The sequence below is a fragment of the Saccostrea echinata genome, unplaced genomic scaffold (assembly GCF_033153115.1).
Source record: "Saccostrea echinata isolate AGI-Se365-2 ecotype Australia unplaced genomic scaffold, CSIRO_AGI_Sech_v1 ptg000009l, whole genome shotgun sequence".
Taxonomy (NCBI): domain Eukaryota; kingdom Metazoa; phylum Mollusca; class Bivalvia; order Ostreida; family Ostreidae; genus Saccostrea; species Saccostrea echinata.
In genome coordinates this window covers 40391504-40415244 of record NW_026889758.1, presented here as the reverse complement: position 1 = coordinate 40415244, position 23741 = coordinate 40391504, and the positions used below count along the sequence as shown (strand labels likewise).

At 32.5% G+C, this 23741-nt stretch overlaps 1 protein-coding gene across 1 annotated transcript in view; it reads left to right on the top strand.

Moving 5' to 3' along the window:
- Positions 1-23741, top strand: part of LOC133183717 (kelch-like protein 9) — a 31672-nt gene that overhangs the window by 1501 nt on the left and 6430 nt on the right. The window contains exons 2-4 of the mRNA XM_061318640.1: positions 3138-3392; positions 3634-3805; positions 18748-18930. Coding sequence (XP_061174624.1) covers positions 3138-3392; positions 3634-3805; positions 18748-18930 — 610 coding nt within the window. The remainder of the gene's footprint in view (positions 1-3137; positions 3393-3633; positions 3806-18747; positions 18931-23741) is intronic.

The window sequence follows — 23741 nt, the reverse complement described above, 5'->3', positions numbered from 1 at the left end:
TAACTTTGCGAAAGTCCTTCGACTTAATTACTGATTGTTAATTTTGATTCATATCAAAGAAAACAAATATTTAGAATATGAGACTAAAAGAAATGCTCTCTAGTCTGTTTTTGAAACCTTTTAATTTTGATTGGACAATTTGGCAGGCATAAAAATGTATCGCATTGTATTGCAGCAGAGTGCAGTGTGGTGCAATTGTACTTGAATTTAAGCAAGCACAATTATTTAACTTGTCAATGTATTAGGAATATTCCCCACCATCCACCCTCCAAAGACAGCTTTAATATACATTTTGTCCTTGTCATTGAATGTTTATTTGGAAATTTGCATAATGTAAGTTTTGTTTCAAAGTTCGATAACTCTAATTAGGTCCCTTTGAACAACGTAGACAAAACGATCATTGATTTCTGCTTTATATTATGTAAATGTTTAAGCAATGCTAACGAGTAACAGGCTTGTATACTATATATAAGACGTTAGAGAGACATTCACAAACGACCATGTGTTAAAGTCAGAGTAAATAACGGTAATGTCGCGTGTAAAGGACTTAGTGTGAGCTTATCTCACTAAACAAGTACTGCTGAGCAGTATTGAAAAGCGTCTTTGATTGTTCTACAAAGTCATCGGCGCTTTGTTTGAGTCTCAAAATATTCACTCATCAGTCAAACAGGAAAGTTCATATTTTTTTTCACTGTTTTCTCTAAAAATAAGAATTGACCAAGTATGTTTTAATTAGACATTGCATCAGGCATTACAATGCAATGTATTGTAGGACAGTTATATTTTTATTTAAAAGCAAAATTAATTAGCTTGCAATTAAAGAACTTCACTCGACACTCCAATTTTCCTCGGGATGTTTCGCATATATCCATATCAGTCTTTCAATAAAAAAAATCAGCAAAAGTAACTGTTCTTTGATGAGACCTTAGCTCTAAGTACTGTTATCAGAATATATTCTGTTTATCCTTCCTGGTGCTTATCTGCATCACTCTCAAAACTTACACTCATCAGTCAAACACGAGACTTCTCTCTTTTTCAATCTTTCATATACCCAAACTAGGCGTTACATAAAATAATAAACAGCAATGAAAATAATTGTCGAAAAATCCTTCGACATTATTACTGCATTGTTAATTTAGATTCATACGGAAGAGAACAATCATATAAGAAAATGTGAATGAAAATATTCCATCCAGTCTGCTTTTCAAAACTTTTTTAAAAATAAAAATATATTAGAAAATATGTTAATTTACACCTTTTTATTCAATACCATAATGTAAAACAAAAATGGACTTCATTTTATTGATTGACATTGCATTGTAGTGCAGTGCAATAAAATGCAGTTAAATTCTTAGAATGGTAAACAATATAAATTCTCTTGCAAACAAAAAAAATCCACTCATCAGTCAAAAAGGAGTGTTCATTTCTTTTGGATCTTTTGCGCATACCCAAACTAGTCATTCGATTAAAGAAAAAACAAAACAGCAACACGTAACTTTGCGAAAGTCCTTCGACTTAATTACTGATTGTTAATTCTGATTCATATCAAAGAAAACAAATATTTAGAATATGAGACTAAAAGAAATGCTCTCTAGTCTGTTTTTGAAACCTTTTTTTTTTCAAAGCATAAAATGAAAAAAAAATGTGTGTATTCAATCATTTTTAAAATTCAATTCAGAAAAAAAAATTGACTAAGTTAATTTTGATTGGACAATTTGGCAGGCATAAAAATGTATCGCATTGTATTGCAGCAGAGTGCAGTATGGTGCAATTGTACTTGAATTTAAGCAAGCACAATTATTTAACTTGTCAATGTATTAGGAATATTCCCCACCATCCACCCTCCAAAGACAGCTTTAATATACATTTTGTCCTTGTCATTGAATGTTTATTTGGAAATTTGCATAATGTAAGTTTTGTTTCAAAGTTCGATAACTCTAATTAGGTCCCTTTGAACAACGTAGACAAAACGATCATTGATTTCTGCTTTATATTATGTAAATGTTTAAGCAATGCTAACGAGTAACAGGCTTGTATACTATATATAAGACGTTAGAGAGACATTCACAAACGACCATGTGTTAAAGTCAGAGTAAATAACGGTAATGTCGCGTGTAAAGGACTTAGTGTGAGTTTATCTCACTAAACAAGTACTGCTGAGCAGTATTGAAAAGCGTCTTTGATTGTTCTACAAAGTCATCGGCGCTTTGTTTGAGTCTCAAAATATTCACTCATCAGTCAAACAGGAAAGTTTATATATTTTTTCACTGTTTTCCCTAATAATAAAAATTGACCAAGTATGTTTTAATTAGACAGTGCATCAAGCATTACAATGCAATGTATTGTAGGACAGTTATATTTTTATTTAAAAGCAAAATTAATTAGCTTGCAATTAAAGAACTTCACTCAACACTCCAATTTTCCTCGGGATGTTTCGCATATATCCATATCAGTCTTTCAATAAAAAAAAAATCAGCAAAAGTAACTGTTCTTTGATGAGACCTTAGCTCTAAGTACACTGTACTGTTATCAGAATATATTCTGTTTATCCTTCCTGGTGCTTATCTGCATCACTCTCAAAACTTACACTCATCAGTCAAACACGAGATTTCTCTCTTTTTCAATCTTTCATATATCCAAACTAGGCGTTACATAAAATAATAAACAGCAATGAAAATAATTGTCGAAAAATCCTTTGACATTATTACTGCATTGTTAATTTAGATTCACACGAAAGAGAACAATCATATAAGAAAATGTGAATGAAAATATTCCATCCAGTCTGTTTTTCAAAACTTTTTTAAAAAGTTAGCCTTAAACTAGCCTTTCAGATGGCGATCTGAAAAAAAATCTTATCAATTTTTAAGGATAGAGCTTTCTTTGCGAGGACATCTTTAAAATACATAAATACAGAGGATATCTTTAAAATACATTAATACAGTAAACCGCGATTAAAGCGAACACACTTTTATTATAAATTCACGCTAACAGTAAAGTGATTTTCATTCCTAGTTGTTTGAAAACGTATAATGAACTTATCGGATATAATGAATTATGTTTAATGTTCATTCCTGGCACTTTGTTATAAGCGTGTTTTACTGTACTTATGTTAAACATACTCTTAATTTTCTCTTCAGAGAGATGATCTGAATGTAGACAGTGAACTTGAAGTTTTCAAACGATTTATAGAATGGCTGGAGCACAGGAAAAATGAACGCATCGAACATGCTGCCGAACTTATGGCAACCATTCGACTCCCTCTACTTTCACCTGCCGCCATTATGGATTCTGTGGAAAGCATCGCTTATTTAATGGATATCCCAGAATGCCAAGGGCTTGTTCAGGAGGCGCTACATTATCACTGTATTCCCTACAGACAAACAGTTCTACAGGTTGGCATTCAGCAATGCTATTGTATATCACATTTCCTCTGCAATGTAAAGCTTCCATAGAACTCTTAGCAACATACACACTACTACATGTACATTCCCTAAATTGCTGTAAAAGAATACAATTTATGTAGCTTTATGAAGATCTTGTGAGTAAAGCTTTTTAAAAAAAAATAATTCATTATATCAATCACATAAAATACTCATAGAGATAGGATGCATATTATGAAATTTCTCGTTACAGTCTCCACGTACGGTTCCCAGAAACCAACATGTTTCTAACCTTTTGGTGGTCATTGGCGGTGCACCGAGATACAAGTGCGACTCGGTCAATGATGATGTCATGGCATTTAATTTGACGTCAAACACTTGGAAATCTGTTGCCACCTTACCAGAGCCACGACATCATCATGCAAGTAAGTTTCTATTAACCCGTAGGCCTGTAAGGGTAAATTCATTGGATGCTACGGCATCATGCAGTCACATTTGACGCGTCATTTTGCCTCTTCTAACACTCTCCTTTCCTTCCCCTTGAAACTATTTCAAAATATACCTGCATAAGAAACATATTCGGTAAACTGAATTACAAACGGCTATTCCTTAGATATCTTCATATAATTCTTATCGACCCCCCCCCTCCGCCCCCCCCCCCCCAATTTCTTAGGTTTCTTCGAACAATTCCCATCGAAGAGTGTTTTCTTTAAAAAATATAATTATATATATAATTGTGAAGCTGTACAAATTTTAAACTTTAATGTACCAAATAATATCCTTGAATTTCACACATCATCGACACGATAGAGCTATATATACGATAGAGCTATACCTGCAGCAGCCTTTTATTCCTTCAAAGGGGACTCTTCTAAAATGGCCAAGTCAGGTTTTAGACTACAAATGGTATGCAAAGTTAAATGGGATCAAATATAAATTTACAAAAGTTATTTTATGTTTAACTTGAATAAAAAAAATAATAAAAGTGGATAACAAAAAATGTTATTTTAACAGTTGGATATGAAAATACTTTTAGGATAGGCAAACATGGAACCTTTCTTGATACATGTATATTGACATATATACAAGTTGTATATGGATAATTAACAGGCAAATTAATGATTATAATGAACAATTCGTCTTTTAATAAATTTGTGAAATTTTATTGCCCCTATGCCCATGGTTGAGGTTCTAGGGTGGGGCTAAATTGGTCATATATATGAACATTCATTACATTTCCTCGAAAACCTTCTTCTCTAAATGACATATAGTCGGCAATCTTGTTAAATGATTACAATGAGTGCATAACCCTTTACCAAAATTTTATCAATGTCCCTTTGTTCTAGCGTTCAGGTCCCATGGTGAGGTTACTAGTATGTTGGTTAAATTTTGAAAATACAAAAAACTTGAAAATATCGTTCTTCTTTCATGAAATTCATGAATATATAACAAATAAACAATTTACATGATTATAAAGAGTACTTAGTCCTCTACCAAAATTTTGAAATTCATGGCCCCATTGTAGCAAACAGTTTTTGCCCTAGTTAAAATGGTCATAATTATTTTGAAAATACATTACAAGTTTCTTCTTTACCCATGGGTATGTATCATACAGAGTGTTTGTATGACTGCAGTGATACTCTACCCTTTACCAAAATAGTAGTCGCTCGCGTGGCGCAGTGGTGAAGCGTTTGCTCTAGATTCGCGGCGTAAGGAGTTGATCCTTACCTCGCGGGTTCGAATCCCACTGTGCGACGTGGAGACCCGTCCTTCGGATGAGATCGTATAAACCGAGGTCCCGTGTCGCAGTAGGTGCTGGCACGAAAAAGATCCCTCACTGCTCAATGACCTAGGTGCCGAGTACCAGTAAGTGGTGATGTCTCAATATGAGTAAAAAAATCTTGAAGGGAAGTTAAGCAACCAATCCACCAAACAAACAAACCAAAATAGTAAAATTTATACCTCCTTTTGTTTAGTGTTCAGGCCCAAAAGTGGGGCTAAGTTAGTCATGTATTGAAATATATTACACCTTAAAAAATCTTATTTATTTACGCGGGGACATGTAAAAGGTAAATTGTTTGCATGATTATATATAATAAGCAGCTAGCCCTTAACAAAAATTATAAAACTGATGCTTCTTGGTGCCAGGCATCATCACAAGGATGGCGGTTAAGTTGGGCATTTATTGAAATTTATTATACAGTATACTTTATTAACTTTGCTCCTGTACTTCTAGGAGACAAGCTTCATGAATATGACATGATTAAACGAATCCTCATCAAATGGTAAAAAGTTTGTCACGTTAAGTCCAGACCAGTACTGGTCCAAGTGGGCTCAAAGTGCTCATTGCCGGAAAAACCCTTGATACTCAGGTGACTGTCAAGGCGTATGGGCCTCTAGTGTTAACATAGCATGATTAACGTTTCTATCAGTATAACCACAACACAATACAATTACATTTCAAAACAAGAATGGGTTTTCAACAACAAGAATGATGGAATAATTAAAAAAAAAATAAAAATACGAGGGTTATCAAAAAGTTCATGGACTAGCGTTTTAAAATTAAAACCGCTTAAGATACATCAATGAATTTTTAAACATTAAATAAGCACCTTCTTTTCTATCTGTAAAATAAAATAAAAATCATAAGTTTTACTTTTTTTTTTTAGTGAATCGTTAATGTTTTTGTAAGCAATGGTATGTCAAGGCGGCGCAACCTCGAACATGACGTATTTTCTACCTGAGTGTGACTGAGAAAAACTCTTCTAAAATGAGCATTTGTCATCCGAAAATCCCATTAATTCACTAATGTGATATGACAAATTTTTCCGTAAAAGTTGCAATTTTTACCTTATTCTGTATATTCTATGAAATTTTATCGTAAATTTTATAGGGAATGTCCAAACAATAAAGGGGTTAAAAATGACGTCGAAAGGGGGAGGGTGTCATTTTACAACATTCTATACAGTTTCAGCCCCTGGAAAACCTGACATAGACTTAGAAAATGTTTAAACAGGCTACAGAGAAATAAGATACATCCAGAGTACTTGTGTTTAAATACCAAAACAGATTCAGCAAGAAAAGAGACACACGGTTAATGTCGATTTGTAGTCAGGATGTCCTAAGTCAGACACGTCGAAAAGTGACGTTGATCATTGCTTGAACTCCGGCAAGAAAATTATGCTGGCAAAATCAAGCGAGGATTTTTTCCTATGTATAGATTTAATAATTACAATATTAATACATTGAATTCAGGTGTTCATGACATTGTAAGATCATATAAACAAGACGGGTTTAGGTCTTTACTTTTCTCCAGAGAATCTCATCAAGATATGTGCATTGAGGCAGAAGGAGCGGGTATTGAGAAATAATGACGTTGTCGGACGTCATGAAACTAAACGGCGACAGCGCCGGGTGATCATATAATGCCCTTTTTATTTAATGATAATTTGGCTAATTATCAACACATCAAGCTGAAATTTTCAACACTTCTTAAACTTTTGTTGTTTTATGTTCCCTACAAATTTTTTAATCAACAACTACATAGCATTAATTTTATCGCATCAGTCCACGAACTTTTTGATAACCCCTCGTAAAGTAAAAATAACTTTTTAAAAAGTACAAATCAATTTACCACCGTGGTTGTGGTGATAAGTTGTGAAATCAAATACATGTGAACGTACAGATGTATTCCGATAGCTTATCAGTGGGGCTTTAACTTAGAAACATTGAATTGTATGTATCGGGATTTCAATTTGGCAATCAATTGTTAGGCCACAGCAATTTTGTTTTGTTTCTGTCAAAATTTAAAAATCTACCCGCCAGGAAGAAAAAAGCAAACAAGAAATATAATAAAAAACTAGAAACTCATTGCGAGCAATGAGAGGTCTTCCGTCCGATTTTGAAAGTAAAAATGTAAATTCAAGCTGAAAAGGTGATAAAAGAAAATCAGACACTTTGGAGATTTAACCCTGGTTGTCAGGGTGAAAATCCAACGTGCTAACCATTAACCATTCACTTTTTTGCATCACTTCCTGTCACGACCAGAAGTAACGGCGATACAAGATTTCCTCGCGATTCAAATAAACTGATGACTGACTATCAGTTCTGAAAGTTTTAGACTTCAGTCGTTTACTGTTGCCGAGCAATTTCTAATTCTGAGGACAGGTAAACACGCGACCGGAAGTGAATTTTATAAAAAATCTCTGACGTTTTTCTATACATTTGCAGTATCTACAAAATGCATAAAAACATTTCAAGTACTTTATCGATAAGCAATATTTATGAGAAGGTTAAATATCGAAGTAACGTAGCTTATCACCTAAAACCGGAAGTAGACGTTTTTGTTTCCGGTGGAATCTAACATGTTTCAAAACAGCGAAAGAGATGCAATAAAGTGATGCAAACTTTAATTTAAAAAAGAAAAGTTAAAATATTTGATTTCTTTGATCACTTCCTGTGACGACCGGAAGTTACGACGGACGTTTACCAAAATGGTTTTGCCTACTCCTCAAGGTCTGCTACTCATAAGAATTTGGTGTTTTAATCTTTTACCTGTTTTTGAGATCTCGCTCAGACAATTTTTCATTTTGAGGACAGAAAAACACGCGACCGGAAGTGAATTTCTGAAAGATATTTAAGTTTACTCTAGACCTTTGCAGTCTGAATAACATATTTAAAATTCATTTCCAATACGTTATCTATAAAGAATATTTATAGGAAAGTAAAATACTCAAATTTTGTAGTTTTTCTCTTATTACCGGAAGTTGTCGTTTTTGTTTCCGGTGGGACCAACATCTTTCGAATCTGCGAAAAAGATGCAATAAAGTGATGCAATCTTTAAATAAAAAAGAAAAGTTGAAATTTTCGATTTCTTTGATCACTTCCTGTGACGACCGGAAGTGACGGCTGACGCTCTGAACCCAAATGGTTTTTGCTACATCTTAAGGTCTGTTACTCATATAAGTCTGGTGTCTTAATCTCTTACCGTTTCCGAGATCTTGCTCAGACAACTTCTCATTTTGAGGACAGAAAAACACGCGACCGGAAGTGAATTTTTGAAAGATATTTGAGGTTACTCTAGACATTATCTGTCTGAATAACATGTTTAAAATTCATTCCAAATACTTTATCTACAATAGATATTAATGGGAAAGAAAAATACTCAAATTATGTCGTTTTCCTCTTATAACCGGAAGTTGACGTTTTTGTTTCCGGTGGGACCAACATATTTCAAAACTACAAAAGAGATGCAATAAAATGATGTAAGAATTGATTTAAAAAAGGAAAGTTGAAATTTAACGATTTCTTTGATCACTTCCGTAAGCGACCGGAAGTGCCGACGACAGACGAAAAGGTGCCCTCTCCAATCTAAAAGTCAAGTTCTATCATCTCTAACAAGTCTCCAGTTAATATCTTAAGCCATTCTCGAGAACACTCGCGGACAAAATTGCATTTTAAAATCAGAAAATTGTCCATAACTTGGCACTGGAACCGAGTTTACCAAAAAACGGAATTTTATATAAAATTCATATAAAAACCTTTTATCCCTGAAAATTTCAAGGAAATTCATTGAATAGTTTTCGAGAAATCGCGTGCACAAAATTTTGTCTAAAAAAAAAAGAATAATAATAATAATAATAATAATAAGAAACAATAGAATCACTATAAGGTCTTCCGTGAAGACGGAAGACCTTAATTAACTAGTTATAATTGTAACGGGGACCGTTACAGATGTTCCCCAAACGCTCCCCAACACCCTTTTGGTGTCTTATTTCCTGTAAGCTTCATTAAATAAGCCAATGAAGTATATTGATAGTTTTTTGCATTTCACGCGCGCGCACGTGCATGCATGTGCAGGATGACCATGTCATCTCATCTATACTATTAATGCATCTTTATATTCTCAGTATTAAAACATTTCATCAAAAAATAAATAAGTTCCGGCTATATCAAGTATATTGGTCATCTTAGCATTGCACGCATGCGCACCTGCATGCATGTTCATAATGACCATGCCATTTTGTCAACACTTATAATATGTCTGTTTATTCTTAGTATCAAAGCTTTTCATAAAAAAATATAAAAGTTATGGCTACATTAAGTATATTGGTCATTTAACCCATTGCACGCGCGCGCATGTGCATTCATGAGCATGATGTCCACATCATCTTGTATACACTTTTAATATATCTGTATATTCTTAATATCAAAGCTTTTTATAAAAAATATAAAAATTACGGCTATATCAAGTATATTGGTCATTTAACACATTGCACGCGCGCGCACGTGCATGCATGCATGCATGTGCATGATGACCATGTCGTCTTGTCTACACTTTTAATATATATGAATATTTTGAGTATCAAAGCATCTCATCAAAACGTATAATAGTTACGAGTATATCAAGTATATTTGTCATTTTACGCTTTGCGCGTGCGCACACGTGCATGCATGCGCATGCTGACCATGTCATCTTGTTTACACTTTTAATATATCCTTATATTCTGAGTATCAAAGCATTTCATCAAAAAATATAAAAATTACAGCTATATCAAGTATATTGGTCATTTTACACATTGCACGCGCACGCACGTGCATGCACGTGCGCTCAAAATGACCTTGATTCCGCAAATCTACATAACATGCCCATTAACCCTAAAAAGGTATCACCTCAATCTGATGAGTAGTTGACGAGATCACTCGCGGACAAAAAAGTACCCAGGAAGAAGAAGAAGAAGAAGAAAAATAATAATAACTAGACTCTTGTTGCCATGGCAACAAAAAGGTCTTCCGTTCCTATATGATATCGTTTGCATTGTTTTTTTTTTCTGTAGAGAAACGTGTACAGTATGTAATAATTAAGTTGTAAAGAATTTAAAATTTGTCCTTTCGGTACTTGTCATCCATTGATTTTTACTGCAAAAATTAATGTATCTGTTGTCCTTATATATGAAATTGTATGCATATTTTTTCATTAGTAGAAGCATATCTAAACTATTTTTAAATTTAAAAGTTAAAGGGGGGGGGGTATCTAGAAAACAACCTGTCAGTTGATTTTCACTGCTAAAATGAAAGTATCCACCGTACTTATATATAAACATGAGAAATTATAAAACATGTAGTGTATGAATTGAATTTTGCATTTAGAGAAACATCTTTATATAAGTCAAAGTAAAAAACAATACTAAATATCCTTTCAGTCCTTACGGTACTTTGATTTTTAATGGATAATGAAAATAGCTTCCATAGATAACTTATTGTGTGCATTGATTTTTATGTATAGAAAAACATGCTTGTTTATACTATACTGTAGTAAGAAAAAAAGTGGGTATCTAAAACAGTCCTCTCAGTACTTCAGGTACTTTGATATTTACTGCAATTAAATGTGGTCTTCATTCTGATATATGATACTGTATGTATTGATTTTTGTATGCAGAGAAACATGTAAACATAACCTTCATGTAAGTTAAAGTAAGAAATGCCCTCTCAGTACTTTCCGTACTTTGATTTTTTTAAATAGCTGAAATCTACAAAACGGGTGATCTGATTTCAAAACAAATCAAATATTTGGCACTTATGGACGTATCTCTATTATGCCTAAAAATATCTTGAAAAAATATTTAAAAACAAAAAAGTCGAAAATTAACTGAAACACAAATTCAGTTCCGGTTTGGACAGGAAGTTCCAGACACAAACAAAAATCACGTAGAAACAAAAAGAATGTGATGATCTATTATTTCTGTAAATTTCACATCTAAACCTCAAACCCCTTCTGAGAAAAACACCGGACAAAAGTGCATTTTAAAATTTGAAATTCGGTCAAAACTTCGGACCGGAAGTGAATTTTTCAAAAAACGGAATTTTATATAAACTTCATATATCAACCTATTATCCTGTAAAAAATTGTGAAAATCTATCGAAACATCTCTGAGTAATCGCGCTCACAAAATTTGGGAGGAATAATAATAATAATAATAAAAAGAAACAATACAATCACTATAGGTCTTCCGTTGTGAACGGAAGACCTAATAATAAGAAACAGAGTAAAAACAATATGTTCCCCAACTTCGTTTGGGGAACATAATAATAACTAGAAACTCATTGCGAGCAATGAGAGGTCTTCCGTCCGATTCTGAAAACAAAACGAAAATTCAAGCTGAAAAAGTGATAAAAGAAATTCAGACACTCTGGAGATTTAACCCTGGTCGTCAACGTGAAAATCAAACGTGCTAATCATTAACAATTCACTTTTTTGCATCACTTCTGTTACGACCGGAAGTAACGGCGATACAAGATTTTCTCACGATTCAAATAAAGTGATGACCTTTTATCAGTCCTGAAAGTTTTAGATTTCAGTCGTTTACTGTTGCCGAGCCGTATCTTGAGAACAGATTCTAATTTTGAGGACAGGTAGACAAGGACCGGAAGTGAATTTTAGAAAAATCTCCGACTTTTCTCTAGACATTTGCAGTATCTACACATACATATAACTATTTCAAGTACTTTATCGATAAGCAATATTTATGAGAAAGTTAAATATAAAAATAACGTAGTTTATCTCCTAAAACCGGAAGTTGACGTTTTTGATTTCGGTGGAATCTAACATATTTCAAAACAGTGAAAGAGATGCAATAAAGTGATGCAAGTTTTAATATAAAAAAGAAAAATTAAAATTTTGATTTCTTTGATCACTTCCTGTGACGACTGGAAGTGACGGCTGACGCTCTGAACCCAAATGGTTTTGCCTACATCTTAAGGTCTGTTGCTCATAAAAGTTTGGTGTCTTAATCACAGGGCTCGACATTAACTTTTTTCCCTACTTGTCCATTCGGACAAGTGACCAGGACATTTACTTGTCCGAACTTCAACTTCACTTGTCCGAACATTGTTCAATAAAGATAAAATACTGTCAACTTGAAAACTAAAATAAAGTCCATTACATGTGATTGATTAGTGATGTTATCTATAAATACAAAAAACATAAAAACAAAATTTTATCTAGACTTTCTATCCTGACAACAACATAAATGTTCACAAATGAAACTGTCAACATCATACAGAATCTAAACTTCGTAACTCGGCGTAACTTCCATGCCTTTGCAGTAGTATGCAATTAGTGAACTTCGATCCCGATCGAGTGTGAACTCAATTACATAGCAATTCATATCGGGATCAAAGTTCGTTTTTTATGTACTGCTTCCGTCTTTACCGATGAACTTTCAACAGTCGTTCTTTTTATTATTTGAAGACTTCTTTACATTAAAATGCACTTGTCCAATCGGACAAGTGCCAAGCAATATTCACTTGTCCGTATTTTTTTTTTCACTGATACCGGACAAGCGGACAAGCGTTAATGTAAATCTCTTACCGTTTCCGAGATCTTGCTCAGACAACTTCTCATTTTGAGGACAGAAAAACACGCGACCGGAAGTGAATTTTACAAATCTTAAGATACTTGACGTTACTCTAGACATTTGCAGTCTAAATAGCACATTTAAAATTCATTTCAAATGCTACAAAAGACATTAATTACTACAAAAGATATTAATGGGAAAGAAAAATACTCAAATTATGTAGTTTTTCTCTTGTAACCGGAAGTTGACGTTTTTGTTTCCGGTGGGACCAACATATTTCGAAACTACAAAAGAGATGCAATAACGTGATGTAAGTATTAATTTAAAAAAGAAAAGTTGAAATTTTACGATTTCTTTGATCACTTCCGTAAGCGACCGGAAGTGCCGACGACGAACAAAAAGTAGCGACCCGGCTAGTATCTATCACGAGCTATAATCCCTGAAAGTTTGACATTGATATCTCTTGTCGTTCTTGAGATTATCCGCGGACAAAATGTCATTTTGAAATCAGAAAATGGTCTGTAACTTGGCACCGGAAGTAAATTTCCAAATTTTCTCTCAGATAGATCAAGTTCATTTTACAACACACTATTCCTGAAAAGTTCATGTAAATCCATTCAATGGTCTTTGAGAAATCGCGTGCACAAAATTAGAAAGTGACTTAAAACGAAAAAAGCGAATTCCTAGAGTATGTTTGAATCAACATTAAAACAAATTATATATTTAGTAATCCGATAAGACGCTTTATTATCCCTACTAATATCGCAGAAAAATATTTAAAAACAAAAAAATTGAAAAAATCGATTTTTGAAAGCCACTTCCTGTAGCGACAGGAAAGGCCGACGGCGTACAAAAATAAGCTTCCCTGCAAGTCTTTATCACGATCTATTATTCCTGAAAGTTTTACATTGATATCTTTAGCCGTTCTTGAGATTATCCCTGGACAAAATTTCATTTTAAAATCAGGAAATGGTCCATAACTTGGCACCGGATGTGATTTTTGGAATTTGCTCCCGGATAAAATAACTTCAGCCTACGACACATTTTCCCTGCAAATTTCATCCCAATCCACTCAATAGTCTCTGAGAAATCGCGTGCACAAAATTAGAAAGTCAAAAAAAAAAAAATAATAATAATAATAATAATAATAATAATAAGAAACAGTAGAATCACTATAAGGTCTTCCGTGAAGACGGAAGACCTTAATAATAATAATAAGAAACAATAGAATCACTATAAGGTCTTCCGTTGAGACGGAAGACCTTAATTAAGACATAATGAAAAGATGAAATTCATTAAGATATACTTGTATTTTGAAATAGAATGCGAAGCTCTGTGTTTGATAGCACAATTAATAACAAAGATGGTATATTCTTCATGTTAAAACAAGCAATTTGAAGATGTTTCAATTTAGTACAACACATCTTTTAGACAACTTTGGCGAAATTGCAAAGTTAGAAAAATATTTTGTTTCCTCGGCATCGATTTCAAAAGACGAACCCAGTGTAAATATTAAATACAGTAAATAAATATATAATGAATAAAACGTCATATCGTTTTGTTGACCACCAACATAATAGTAACGTTGTATAAACATGATATCTGACATGCAATTGTCATACGGAATATCTATATCATATTAAGCTTTTCCGAAAGGGAAGATATTTTATTTTTTGGAAGTGTAATTTTTATTTCAACTAAGAGAACTTAAGGACTAATGCCACAAACTTTCTTTCAAAAAATAAATAAATAAATAAAATTATAAATAAATCTAACTATGTTTATATACATTTAAGTAAAACGAGTAAGGCCGGGTAGCCGCATATTTTTTTAATTCAAAGTTTCTCAACAATGTCATATAAAATGATAAAATGTTGCATAGAATTTAAGGTGATGGCCAAAAGACAGAATTTTGAACATTATAAAAAGTTTACAATATCAAATTATTAGAAATTTGATATTTGCATAATTCGTGAAATCTTTTTTTAAAAATATCTTCCTTGCAAGAACAGCAGGACCACAGTGTTGTTAATATTTGTAAAAATAAAGGGCTGTTACCCACAAACTGAGGTTTGTACAATTCAATGTTATCCTGAGATGTATTCGAACTAATCAGGAATGTCATTGTATAAATATGTTGCTATTCCTGATCTTCTCTCTGTCCGTTACTCCTCTTATCATTGCTTTTCCTTCTATATTTTAAAAGCTATTCATAAAAAATATCATGGATCATATTAAGAGGCATGACATGAAATTCATTGCGCAAAAATATTTCAATTTTAATCTTCATTTTGATACTTCAAAAATCAAAATTTTAAGAATTACTTGCTGAGCAATGGGCATGTTCAAAATAGTTCCAGTGACAAACTTCATTTTGGCAACACACCTTTTAGACCCCTGAGCATTCTTTGAGGTCAAAAGTAAAATGTCAAAACCTTACTGCACATCTGTGTATAATATCAGTGCATGAACATGTACATCTGTTCCCAAGTGCTAGCACTACCATTTCTGTGGTTAAACAAAGTTGCAAGAATACCATTTGAATAATGCACATTATCAAGCTAAACTGTTTACTAGTATTCAAAACTGGGCCTGCCTCCTATGTCTTACAATGACCAATTCCAAAGTGGATATATGTTGTATGTATTACGAAGACTAACCTTGCATCGATTATAACATTAAGTATAGATATTTTATTTTGGATGTTGCATAAACTGTAACGTATACCAGTATATTCCATCTTGGGATGAATAGTAGAAATGATTTCGGATTCATTTTAATAAACTTAGTACACACGCAGAACACTCTTAGATACATGTACATATTTCTGTGTATTGGTAATTGATTTTTGTTTTTGCAATGATGCTGCCAGGCTACCAAGCCTCTGTGAAACTCTTTCAAAAATGCTTCTCCTCCTACAGTTTCGGTCCGATTTCAGTACAAAAGTGGACAACTCTAGTTGTTCTTCGTATATTTTTTTCTTATTTCTACGGAAGTTGTTGCCATGGTTACTAAAAATAGAAATTTGATTTCTTTTCGAAAAGCTACTCGTCTGATTTCAATAAAACTTTGATTTGAGATAAGACATACATGTACCAATACTGCACCAAAATCTGACTTAGCTTTGTATTTTTTTTTAAATTTAGATAAAGATGCAGTTTTGTAATACTGTATACAGGGAAATTTTCGCCCTCGTTTTATTTTCGCCGCTTTCGTCCTAATCACAGTTGGGCGAATTTAAACGGGGCGAATTCAAAGAACACAGTATAATTTCTTAAACAGAACTGTGACTGGGCGAATTTTAAAAAAGGGGTAAATTTGTTAGCAAGTGCAAAAGGGCGAAAATAATACGGGGCGAAAATAACCCTGTATACACAAAACTGCATCTTTATCTAAATTAAAAAAAAAAAACTTAAAATTTATATGAATATGACTTCAGAATTTTTTCTTAACTAAGAATTTTTTTTTTTGTACTTAAGTACAATTTTTAAGAAAATCAAAGAGTGTTTATGAATCCCGCTCCAGATGCTGACTGACGTTTTACATACAAATTGTTAGGCCATTATTTACACACTGAATTGTCTACGGTTTTTTCCTTGATCATGACAAGGAGCACATGGCGGGTGTGACCGGTCGGCAGGGTATACTCACGCCTCCATGGCACCTGATCCCACCTCAAATGATTTGGAGGTCCGTTTTTGCTCTTCCCCCGATTTGTATTGTTTATATGGACTTTGAGCTTGAATACTATTCGTTATGTCCATATTTCATTGTATTTTTAGCTTATTATTTATTACATGTAAATTTGATGTGTTTGATAAACTTATCTACATGTATATTGCTTAGAATGCTATCCAAAATTATGTACATTTTGCATTAGACCGTAAGCTCTGCAACTGGGTGAAGCGAAAGTGTCAGTTTCAGTTGTTTGATTTATCGCAACGAAGTGCGAGTGTTATTGCTCCATAACAATTAAATAGATTTATCAATATGAGAAAATTGGTCATTAGCCAGATAACGTGAAAATTACCTGGGTACAGGCCCACCCCCGCGCCAAACTTAAAGTGTATCGGGTGACTAGATTATGAAGAACTCGTTAATTCATGAAACTAAGTATCCTTGTAATTATATTGGAATTTATGTTACTAAACAAATGGTGAATTATCGCAGTTAGAAAAAGAAAAGAAATGTAATAGATTTATTGTTGCTGCTTGCGTATTGGTCCGTCTGGAAAATAATATCTCTCTCTGATGAAAAATACACGGAAACACAGTTTGATACAACGTCACGTGCCAGGTTTTTCTGTAAATAGAAACTTTATCATCCATTGATCATAACAGTAATTGTCATATTTCCGTCTTCCTTCTGTATTTTTTATATCTGTATTTGTTTTTGTTTTGTTTACTCACACATTTTTTCAAACTTCAATGGGAAAACAATCTATAAATATCAAAAATAAATTCAAATTGGTTATAAGACCAATGATTGGTTGATATCCAAGTTAAAGTGTTGCCATTGGTATGCACTTTTCCTTGAAATCAACCAAATATTTTCATAGATATGTTTACTAAACGTAAATACTACCGAACATATCCCAATTTTGATATGAACAGAAGTTCCTCGACAAACCAAGTTTTTTTGTTTATAATAGTGGATACATGTAGATAGATGTTTTAATTAATTAATTTTAATTTAATACTTTTGCCGTTAATGGTCATTTACCTATTCCATAACGTTGTGTCCTACTCATACAAATTCACAAAAGTGAACTAAATAAACATATTTCTATTTCTACATATTTCTATTGTAAATTATAGTTTACAAGGCGTAATGCTTACCATCTTGTTTCACAAATGTAAACTACTGTGGAAAATATCATATGTTTCGCAATATTTTTGGGGAATTAATGTCCTTGGATTTCATGAGTCTCCCGTACCCACGAATATGTTGTAAGCATATTGATTTATTGAATCTATCGTATAAACGAGTAACCCACGAAATTACGTCCCCCTGAACAAGTCAAATTTTGCTTGCACACGAACATTGATCCCCCACGAATTAAAACGATTCCACATTATACTTAACAGTGAAAACAATTACTTGGAGGCGCAAAAAATATTTGATATATATATATATATATATATATATATATATATATATATATATATATATATATATATATATATATATATATATATATATATATATATATATAAATTGATATATTTATTTGATAAATATGGTTTCACAATTAATATATTAAAATATAGGTAACAACTCTAAACTGATTAACGAATATTAATTATACATTGCAACTTTAAAATTAAGTCTGCAACTAAAAAGGGACCAATTTTACAAATTGAAAAAGATAAGCACACATGAACTTTGTCATTTGAGAAACACAGTTTAACCACAAATCTGCTTTTTTGTATCTAAATTGCATAATTTCCTTTTGAGCTATATTTAACGACTCTAGGATATAGCTTAGTTTAAAAAAATAGTTAGCAATGGGTTCGTTCGTTCATATAAAAAGAGATTATTTCTCTGGAGATCGCCCAGTGATTGTCCAGTGTTTTCGCACCCCCTTCCCAATCCCAATTCTAGCTAAAACTTTCAAAATATAAGCACAAAGTATAAGGAACGGTGATCTACCAAACGCAAACGCCGTATGCAATGCGTATTCATGTGAACACAAATGTTTTCTGCGCGTCATCTAAGACAAAAAAGCCAAACACAGTATATGAATACATGTAGTTGAATACCAAGCTTTAATAGTATGCCTACTACGGTTTAAAAGTTGAAAGTTTTTGCAGACAGAACAAACAGAATAAAACACTAGATGCCCCCAATCTTCAGACTTAGGGGGCATTGAAACTAGACTATTATACTTTTAATGTACAGATCTAGATAAAGTATACTTCCTTTAAAATGTAATTACAAGTTATATTTAGGATTACAACTCTCAATAAATTTAAGTTCCATTCTCGTATTTTTTTAAATTTCTCTCATAGGTGTTATGTTTGGAGGCTTCTTGTACGTTGCTGGTGGAGAGAGATATAACAACAGTATGGCACCTGTTAACAGCGTCTTCCGGTATGATCCAAGAAATGGCGACTGGTTGAAAGTAGCCAACATGAAGCACAATCGCCAGAGCTTTAGTTTGGCCGTTCTTAACAACATGATGTATGCTGTAGGTAATGTTGATTTATCTCACTCACTATCTCGGTTTAGGAACTTCTTTGTCAATAGGAAATGAGGAAAATTGCAAGTGTTGTTTCTATAGCTGGTACAAACATTATTCATTCACGTAGAGCTTATCTAACAATTTTAATTGCTTTTACCAAATAATTTTGATAAAACATTACTTTAATGACTGGAATATTAATATTTCATAAAGGACTGTGTAGATTACAAATCATTGTTTGAATTCACGGTATAAGATTTTAACAGATAACATTTTACAGAATTGCCTGATAAACAAAAATTATTCTGGATTCTAAATTGTGAAGAACTAGATATACTAAACTCTTTTGGAAGATTTTTACAAAAAACATTACCATGTTTTTTTTTTTAATTATTATTATTAATTATGTAAAAGTATGATATTTTCAAGTATATGGTTTAGTAATGAATGCATATATATATGATGTACTATATATATACCTATAAAACAAGTCTTATGTATTCCCCTACTTGTATGTCTTTTCTATCAATCAAGCAATTCTTTCCCTCTTATGTATATGTATATTGTATTTCGTATGTATGATCATAATCATTATATACAATTTAACAATGTATTTTCTTTTTGCCCCATGAGGGCCCTTAATTGGTCAATAAACGAATTGAATTGAATTGATTTAGCCAAGGGTTTGTTGGACAAGTTTTTGAAAGGTATTTGTGTAATAGCTAGGTCCTTGGAATAAAAGGATTTCTCGGAAAGTTGCTCACGTCCAACCGTGATCAGAACATGGGACTTAAAAACAAATTTATCTTGATACCATTACTATCATATTAACCATTTCAGGTTGCGTAACTTTAACCCATTCTAGAATGCATCGTTTATCATGGTAATATATTTCATGTACAGCTAATCAAGGTAGGAATAATAAAACTGGTAAGGTCAAAATCTTGTTGAATATCTATTGAAAGTTAATTGCTCTCTGAATTTAACTCTTCATTTATTAAGCAGAGTAAAGTAAATCAGAGTTAATGAACTACAGAAGTAAAACGTAAATGATGTTTTTTTTCTGTTTTTTTTTTTTTTTTTTTTTTTTTTTTGATGAACTTTAAAAAATTATAATTGTTTTTTTTTATTATTTTTTAATAAACTTGAATAATGAGCCAATTCTTTAAATCCTTTTACATGTATCTTAAGATTTAGTGTGTGTGAGTTTTTTGTTTTTAAATTTTAATGCATCGATATTATCCATGAAATTTCAAGATAATAAACAGTAATAAAAAAAATAATTGATAAAATTCCATAAAAGAATACAAATTATGAACAAAGCAAATTTATCTTGATACCATTACTATCATATTAACCATTTCAGGTTGCGTAACTTTAACCCATTCTAGAATGCATCGTTTATCATGGTAATATATTTCATGTACAGCTAATCAAGGTAGGAATAATAAAACTGGTAAGGTCAAAATCTTGTTGAATATCTATTGAAATGTAATTACTCTCTGAATTTAACTCTTCATTTATTAAGCAGAGTAAAGTAAATCAGAGTTAATGAACTACAGAAGTAAAACGTAAATGATGTTTTTTTTCTGTTTTTTTTTTTTTTTTTGATGAACTTTAAAAAATTATAATTGTTTTTTTTATTATTTTTTAATAAACTTTAATAATGAGCCAATTCTTTAAATCCTTTTACATGTATCTTAAGATTTAGTGTGTGTGAGTTTTTTGTTTTTAAATTTTAATGCATCGATATTATCCATGAAATTTCAAGATAATAAACAGTAATAAAAAAAATAATTGATAAAATTCCATAAAAAAATACAAATTATGAACAAAGCAAACACAATCCTCTGACAACATCAGATAAGGGTTCGGGTAACATTGAGGAGTAAGCTTCCCCTGTTGAGCGGTCCCTTCTGTCAGGATCAAGTAAACGGAGAAATCCATAGTCAATTCAGTATGAAAATAATGGAATAACAATTTGTTTGAAAGACGTCGCTCAACATTCGACCTAACGACAGACTGTATTTTGAAACAAAGTCATTGTATCGACCATAGACTTTGCAGAATGTTGACTTAAAACGTGACACTTTAAAAAGAAATATATAGCAAAAAAATTCAAGACCTGGCCCCAGGATCATGAAACAGACTTAGACTTAAGACAAATTTTCAGTTGCCTGTAAAATGTTTATCAATTATTGAATTAAGCTTTAAATTTGCACATAAAAACACTTTTTTGAAGCAATATTGAAAAATATTTTAATTTTGGTCTGCTTAACTTTAATTTACAACATTTTGATACAGCACAAAGATTTTGACTTAAGCTTAAGACGTTTCGTGATCCCGGGGTCTGGTCTCAGATTTATGTTGATAACGCTGAGTTTTTACTTTTTTTTAAATTCTAGGCTAGAAATTAATTTGCTCACGTCAGACAAGTTTTTTTTAAAGAGATGCTAATACATGCACTAAGTGTTTCTGTAATGCTTAATCAACACGTGATCAAATTTGAACTTCCACCTCTTGGACTTCGGGTGCAAGTAAGTCCATTAAGTAAAAGTTATTTCGAGTTAACAACAATTTACTGAGAAAAATTGATGACTCAAAAAAAAAATATATATATAAATAAAATAAAATAAAAAAGGAAAGAAAAATTGTCCTCGTTTGTTATCTTTTCAGAAAAATAAGGTAGCATAACATACACTTTCTTTTTTCTCTATATTCACTCAATTGCTTTGGCTAATTCTTATTGTGCTTTTGAAAACTTTTTACAGAATTGTTTACTGGATATTTTGTAGCTGCTAACTGTATCAGTAAATTAGTATTGAAAACTAGACCTTGATAAGAGGTCATATTTTTTTTAAAATTAAAGTATCCTTATGAAGGGAATTTCTCTGTGCTTTCTATATTAATATTTCTTCACTTAGGGCAGTTATGTTAGTTTAAGAGTTACTGTAAATTTAACGTGCTTTAAAAATAACATTATTTTTATTGCAATGTGTATCGGTAACGATCCTCAATTAAAACTAATGTCCAAATAACTCTATCTCACTTCCATTCTCAATGACCTTGTAGTGTAGGGCAGCGCCGCTAGAATTCCATCGGCATCGAAAACTTTGACGTGCGTAGATGGCCGATCGGTCTAGCGCGCTGTTCCTGTACTGCTAGGAGATAGACTCCGTAGATGGAGAGTTCAACCAGGGGTTGGGGCGGAAGTGAGTATCCTTATAAAGTGAATTTTTCTGTGCTCTCTCTCTCTCTCTCTATATATATATAAATGCAGCTTCTACAATTTTTTGCAGGAATAAACACAGAGATTTAATAAGCTGTATTAAATACGTTATATCGATAACATTGTGATTTCCTTATGTAAGTAAACCATGTCCAGAACATGTGCTATATAATCCAGAATTTGTACCTTTCATCTTTTTGTCCTAAAAGAGATACGTAAAAAGTTCTGATTGATATTTCCTCTTATTAGTATTTGGCGACAAAGACGGATGCAGAATCAAATAATTACAAACGGTTCTTAATTTGTCTGATGAATGAAATAAAATAATGCAGATCTAGGTGTTTCAATTCCGGAGTGTAAGGTACATTGGATTGCAGGATATCACCGTAACAATCCCCGTCAGGCAATAACCTTCCCTACTACTTAGGTAGACAAGGTTAAATAGAGAGTTTTCAGTGAGTAGATATTGTCTCACTCCTACTATTTCGATCAGGATAAACATATATGGTTTGGTGTTCACGATGTCCCCAAATCTTTTATGTATCTTAACCCGAAGTCCTAACTCGGCTGATATTGAAAGTCTCAAATGTCAATCTTTTGCTATGTAAAAAAGAGCCATTTATTTGAAAGTTCTCGATTTTTTTACTCAAAACAATTTTTCCACCTGGGCTTTGTATAGTTTTGAATTGTACATTGGCTAAAAAGTCGTCATAGCAATATGTTGAACATCAGTTTTAATATGTTGTACTTAAGACAATTTAATTGCCTTCCTCATCCTGAGAGAGAGAGAGAGAGAGAGAGAGAGAGAGAGAGAGAGAGAATTAGGCGTTGGATTTCATAATTTAATTAAAAAGCATTTATAAATTTTACTAATAGTCCTGTAGAAGGTTTTGTACAGCTTTAGTAAGACAAAAACTGAACTCCGGAGTAACATTCTTCTTGAAGGCTATGTAGAGCTCTAATAAGACAAACTTAACTTAGGAGTAACATTCCTTTAGAAGGGTATGTTCACTTCTAGTAAGACAAAACTCTACTCGGGGACATTCCTCTGGAAGATTAGATCAGCTCTAGTAAGACAAAATCTTAAGATACGGAGTAATTTTTCTCTAGAAGGCTTTAAGACAAAAACTAAACTCCGGAATAACATTCCTCCAGAAGGCTATGTACAGCTCTAATCGATGCTAAAAAGACATGAACTTCACTCTGGAGTGATATTTATATGGAAAGTTATGTACAGAGCTTTAATAAGATAAAATTAACTATTAGTAACATTCCTTTTGAAGGCTATGTACGTCTTTAGTAAGACGTTAGGATACCGATCTAGGAAGACGAAAACTTTACCTCGGAGCTGAATTCCTTTAGATTGATTGATTATTGCTTAACGCCAAGTCGCAATATTTCAGCCATATTTCGGTGGAAAATTAAGTACATATGACCGGTTTTTGAAAGTTTTGGTTTCTGGTTTCTCTGGAGGCCCCTAGTGAGTCTAATCTTTCTCGAAATCCAGAGAAGGCCAAGGGAGTTGTAATCCTTGACATGGGGCACATTCCTTTAGAAGATTATACACAGCTTTAGTAAGACGAAAACGAAAC